Source organism: Protobothrops mucrosquamatus, unplaced genomic scaffold, assembly GCF_001527695.2.
Source record: "Protobothrops mucrosquamatus isolate PMUCROS unplaced genomic scaffold, P.Mucros_1.0 scaffold355, whole genome shotgun sequence".
NCBI lineage: Eukaryota > Metazoa > Chordata > Lepidosauria > Squamata > Viperidae > Protobothrops > Protobothrops mucrosquamatus.
The window spans coordinates 31,826-38,032 of NW_015386690.1; the positions used below are offsets into that span (position 1 = coordinate 31,826).

The following is a 6,207-nucleotide window of genomic DNA, read 5'->3' on the forward strand; positions in this document are numbered from 1 at the left end:
CTCTCCTTGATCAGTTTCCATCCATTGCTTCTCGTCCTGCCTTCAGGTGCCTTGGAGAATAGCTTGACTTACATGCACATCTGGATCCTGAATAAGAAGAAGATGTCATGAGAACATCTGCAAATCATTTTGGGGATCAGAAGGGAGATCAGTCCTAATTCCAAGCAGCCCTGGGTTACTGTTGGGCTGAACCAATCTTCTTTCTCTGATGTATTGTCCAAACAGGATAGGAGGTGGATGAAGAAAATGTTGACTTCTTCATGTTTTCAACATAGAGATAATGTTACAGAGTGGCCCCATCATAACTGGGTTCACTCTAGGAACATCACCTCTCTTTCTTTTAATGCCTTTGCAGCTGCTGGAAGGAGGTGAGAAGCTATTCTATAAAATTCCATGAGAGAAGTAAAAACTCTTTGGGGATGTCTTTGAACATGGAGCTATCTCCATAGCCACCTTCAAGGGAAGTGTCTGGAGAAACCTGAGCAAAGCTGGGGAAAAAAAAAAGACAACCATCATTCAGAAAAGAATCTTTTCTTGTTCACAAGAATTAATTGTTGTAGACAAGTTGACACATGGAATGACCTTTCTTAGCCCCATTTGGCTTAAACACAACCAGAATTAGAGTGCCTACAAGAACTACTCCACTTACAATAACATATTTGAAGTATCTTGGTCTAACTCAAACCATCAAGTTTTAACTTCTATTTGATTTTAATACAATGAATGAAAAGGGATGAACTGGTGCCCATTTGAAACATGCAATTAAAAGAAGAATGGAGATCTGGAAATTAATTTCTTCGCTCTACTTTTAGGAATGGACTAATGGCAAATAGGACCACAATAAAGGAATTCATACTGTTGGGGTTGACTGACAATCCCCAAGTTGCTGTTGGCCTTTTTCTCCTCCTGCTTGGGATTTATCTTTTGACATTAATAGGAAACATGTTGATTGTTATTATCACACTGCTGAATGTTCAGCTCTGTACCCCAATGTATTTCTTCCTGCGACATGTGGCATTGGCAGACATAGGATCCCCAACTACCGTAATTCCCAAAACACTGGTCAACATAGCCACTGGAAGTAAGAGCATCTCTGTAGCTGGTTGCTTCATACAGTTATTTCTAAATTTTGCCTTTGGCACCACTGAGTTCCTTCTAGTGGCCACAATGTCTGTTGATCGCTACATAGCTATCTGTAAACCTCTTCACTACACAACCATCATGAATCCCCGAATCTGCTCATTGCTGGTAATTTGTTGCTGGGCTGGGGGAATATCACTAATTCTAGTTCCATCCATTCCTTTATTTCTGATGCCGTTTTGTGGTCCTAACGTCATGAATCACTTCTTGTGTGACAATGGACCCCTAATGAAGCTGGTCTGTGTTAACAGCAGCTCCCTAGAAATGACTTATTTTGTGGTTGCCGTATTCTCTCTGCTTGGGACCTTAAGTGTCAACATTGTCTCCTATGTCAAAATCATTTCCACCATTTTGCGCATCCCCTCAACTACCGGGAGAAAGAAGACCTTCTCCACTTGTACTTCTCACATGATTGTGGTCACGATGGCTTACGGTACTTGTATTTTCCTGTACATGAAACCAAAGGATGCCAATGAATCCATCTTCAACAAAATGATGACTCTTCTGAGTACTGTCGTGATTCCTTTCCTGGTCCCAATCATATACTGTTTGAGGAACAAACAGGTGCAAGATGCTTTGAGGACTGAACTGAGACAATGGATTGGGTTTTGCAAGAAATTGAGATGATTGGCTATTGATATAGCACTGAATAAGCAGGGGCTGGGATGTGTGTCTCTCTCCGATTATATCTGCGCAGTCTGTCAGGTCAGCAGAGAAGGCATGTTGTGGGTTCCATTTGCCAGGAAATTACATATGGCACATACCAGGAGGCAGGTCTTCTTTGGTATGGAGTCCATCTTGTGTAAACCTTTGCTCCACTCCTCTCCTTAGCTACCCGTTCTGCCGAAGTGGTGCGAACTGGCTGAATCCCACCACTGCCTACGTCCAACCCTTGAATCCCATTGACCCTTATCTAATTCTAAGCAATTAGTTGAGGAGATTCCTGTGCACAGGCTGTTTAGCAATCAATCAGTTTAATTGGACCTTCCTGTGTGGGCCTGTCAGAAATACACTTTCAGGCTTGCAATTATTCTGCTAATGTAACCTTACAATAAAGTGGAATTAGTTCATGGGCATGCTAATTATCTGAACTAGCTCTCAAGGCTGACAGCTGTTAAATTCATGAGGGTTATCATACAGGGAGTCCTCTGCTTACGGCCACAACTGAGTCCAACATTTATGTCATTAAGTGAGACATTGGTTAAGTGAGTTTTGCCCCATTTTATAACCTTTTTGCCACAGTTGTTAAGTGAATCACTACAGTTGTTAAGTTAGTAACAAGATTGTTAAGTGAATCTGGCTTCCCCCATTAACTTTGCTTGTCAGACGGTCGCAAAAGGAGATCACATGACTTCAGGATACTGCAACCATCCATATATCCCTAAGAATATCCCCAAGATATTCAAAAAACCATCACAAATATGAACCAGTGGCCAATTTGGATCACGTGACCACGGGAATGCTGCAATGTTTGTAAGTGTGAAGGGGAAAAAAAGGTTATATCACTTTTTTTTCTGTGGTGTTGTAACTTCAAATGGTCACTAAATGAACTGTTGTAAGTTTTTAAAAAAAGACTGGACAGCCATTTGTCTGAAATGGTATAGGGTTTCCTGCCTGAGCAGGGGGTTGGACTAGATGACCTCCAAGGTCCCTTCCAACTTTATGGTTATGGTTATGTGGAGGACTGCCTGTATTCACTTTTTTTTTTTTAAAACAAAATAGCTCGACAATATGTAACGTTGCAATCGTAGATGGTATAAAGACACTATGGAAAAAAAGAGTGAATCTTAAAGTGACAAAATGGAGCACCTATTAAATAAATGGAAAATTATCATTTCAACCTTGTTTGAATATTTTAATGACATTTGCATTAAACTGAATATCATGTATGGGTTGTTTTTCCTTCCCAGGCTCCTTTCTTGGAAAGCTCTGGAACATGGCTTACACATTCAGACTGGGAAAAAATGTTAGAGCATGCACAGTCTTATTGCGTGAGATAACCCAGGAGTAAACACAGTAAACAGTGGTCTATATTAAATGGTGGTTTATCTTACACTATCTACAATATCATACACCAGGAACAATATACATATACCTGCCAATACAGCAGGATCCAACACACCACAGTTACAGCAGGAAATGGAAGAAAGAGAACACATCAGTGGAGACTTCCCTTTATACAAAGGCTCTTAAAGAGACACAGACCCTGCTGAGTCATTCGCATCTTTACATCTTACATTACATAAGCTGGTTAGCTGTTAAATCATTACCTTGACAAAAAAAAAAAAGAATGGGATGCCACTGTTTTAAATTCTGGCTTTCCCTACAAACCTGACCAGAACTATGAAGAATTTCTGTACCTTCTGAACTGTGGAGGTTTGAGCCTGTTCAAAGAGCTTTTGCAGAATTGTCTTCACCAGGTCATTCCTCAGGGTGTACACAAAAGGACTCAGGAATGGGTTCACTATGCTGCTGAGTAGAGCCGGGATTTTGCGAGCCCCCAAAGTTGATTGCTTAGATGGGATCACGTACAGTAAGATGGAGACACTAGAAGCCATCAAGAACAATGTGAGATGAGATACACATGTGTTGAAGGCCTTCTTCCTCCCAGAGTCAGTGGGGATAACCAAAATAGCAGAGACAATGTAAATATAAGAGACTAAGGTCAGGATCAAAGAACAAACAATGACAATTGATGATAACACAAATAGGATTATTTGTATCGAACTGGTGTCTGTACAAGATAACTTCAGTAGAGGTTCACTGTCACAGAAGAAGTGATCAATGACATTGGAGTGGTAATAGGAGAACCTGGTGACCATGATGGTTGGATAGAGGACAAAGCCAAACCCAGCCAACCAACAAGCCACTACCATTTGAATGCAAAAACAGTCATTCATGATCACCGGATAATGTAAGGGGTTACAGATGGCCACATAGCGGTCATAGGACATACATGTCAAGAGGAAGTATTCCACTGTGCCCAGGAAGAAGTAGAAATAGGATTGGGCCATGCAGCTAGCAAAGGAGATGGTCTTGATTCCAGAGAGGAGATTCCTCAACAAACTGGGAGTAGTCACTGTTGAAAAAAAAAGGTCTAGGACAGAAAGATTGCCAAGGAAGAAATACATTGGTGTATGGAGACAACTGTCAGTAATGGTGATGAACAGAATAGTGAAGTTACCAAATATTGTTGACACATACACCACCATCAGCATTGTGGCCAAGAATATCTCTGCTTTTTGCCCAATCAGAAAGCCCAAGAGGATGAATTCTTTGTAATTGGTGTGGTTTCCCATTTCTAATCAGAATAACAAAATAACATAGTTGGAAGGGACCTTGGAAGTCTTCTAGTCCAACCACCTGCTCAAGCAGGAGACCCTATAACATTCCAGACAAGTGGCTGTCCAGTCTCTTCTTAAAAGCCTCCAGTGATGGAGCACCCACGACTTCTGAAGGGAAGCAGTTCCACTGGTTAATTATCCTCACTGTTAGAAAAATTCTTCTCAGTTCTAGGTTGCTTCTCTCCTTGATTTGTTTTCATCCATTGCTTCTTGTCCTGCCTTCTGGTGCTTTGGAAAATAAGTTAATCCCCTCTTCTTTGTGTCAGCCACTCAAATATTGGAACACTGCTGATCTCACAAAGAAAAGAAAAAGAAGAGTTGGCTTCAGAGAAAGAGGCTTTCTTTTCCAAGAAAGAAGCATGATTCAACAATAACAGTCTACTTCTTCCCTTGTTTGACATTCAAAAACTTTCTTCTCCCATTCCTTTTATACATGCTTTGGCCCATGATGATGATGATGATGATGATGATAATAATAATAATAATAATAATAATAATAATAATAATAATAATAATAATAATAATAATAATAATAATAATAATAATAATAATAATAATAATAATAATAATAATAATAATAATAAAAATAAAAAAAAGTTGGAAGGGACCTTGGAGGTCATCTAGTTTAACCCCCTGCTCAGGCAGGTAACCCTATACCATTTCGGACAAATGGCTGTCCAGTCTCTTCTTAAAAACTTCCAGTGTTGGAGCATTCACCGCTTCTGGAGACAGGTTGTTCCACTGGTTAATTGTTCTCACTGTCAGGAAGTTTCTCCTTAGTTCTAGGTTGCTTCTCTCCTTGGTTAGTTTCCATCCATTGCTTCTTGTCCTGCCTTCAGGTGCTTTGGAGAATAGCTTGACACCCTCTTCTTTGTGGCAGCCCCTGAGATATTGGAAGACTACTATCATGTCCCCCCTCATCCTTCTCTTCGTTAAACTAGACATACCCAATTCCAGCAACCATTCCTTATATGTTTTAGCCTCCAGTCCCCTAATCATCTTTGTTGCTCTTCTCTGCACTCTTTCTAGAGTCTCAGCATCTTTTGTACATCGTGGTGACCAAAACTGGATGCAGTATTCCAAGTGTGGCCTTACTAAGGCACTGTAAAGTGGTATTAACACTTCAGGTGATTATACAAAGCCATTATACAAAGCCATCTCATTGGGGATAGTCCTAGAAAAGGGCTGAGCTCACCCAACTGCTAGACTAGGCTAAATTGGAGTTGAACAGTTCACCAATTAAAATCAAAATGTGCTGTGGGAGTCTAGGATATGTCTTATCTGCCTGTATGAATCAATTCTTCGAGCATAAACTGATTCATTCACTGAAGAAATTAACTTATCTGAACCCAGGAATTCTGGCTTGTTAAGCCAGAAGTCAGCATCCTGTGCAAAAGAAATATTTTGAGAAAGGATTGTTTTTTGTATTCTCATCTCTGCCTATCTAGACAGATTTCACACATGTTCTTGCAGGTAGCTGTTACCGTAGATTTGAATTTTAACAATGCTACTGTAATTTTTGGATTTTGTTTTAAAAATGTAAGTACTAAATTCCAAAGGTTGTTTCTTCCTTCATTGCTTTCTGATCCTAAACTACCTTCACAATAAGAGATCAGTTATGCCCTCTTTCCTTCAAATAATAAAACAAAAGTCTGCAGCCAAGCTAACAAACAATCTTCCAGCCAAAGTTTCTTCGCGTGGTTTCACTGTTTAGCTCTTTCTC

At 40.1% G+C, this 6,207-nt stretch overlaps 2 protein-coding genes across 2 annotated transcripts; one reads left to right on the plus strand and one right to left on the minus strand.

Moving 5' to 3' along the window:
• The first annotated feature begins 822 nt into the window (after positions 1-822).
• LOC107287142 (olfactory receptor 49-like) lies at positions 823-1,767 on the plus strand. The gene has a single exon (XM_015815609.1). The coding sequence runs from the start codon at positions 823-825 to the stop codon at positions 1,765-1,767; it is 945 nt and encodes a 314-aa protein (XP_015671095.1).
• A 1,679-nt stretch (positions 1,768-3,446) lies between these two features.
• Positions 3,447-4,439, minus strand: LOC107287144 (olfactory receptor 6J1-like). The gene has a single exon (XM_015815610.1). It carries the CDS (start codon positions 4,437-4,439, stop codon positions 3,447-3,449), a length of 993 nt encoding a protein of 330 aa, XP_015671096.1.
• Positions 4,440-6,207: the final 1,768 nt, after the last annotated feature.

Bases quoted from the DNA above. Each gene is read 5' to 3' on its own strand.
- LOC107287142 (XM_015815609.1), top strand. From the start codon at position 823: ATGGCAAATAGGACCACAATAAAGGAATTCATACTGTTGGGGTTGACT.
- LOC107287144 (XM_015815610.1), bottom strand. From the start codon at position 4,439: ATGGGAAACCACACCAATTACAAAGAATTCATCCTCTTGGGCTTTCTG.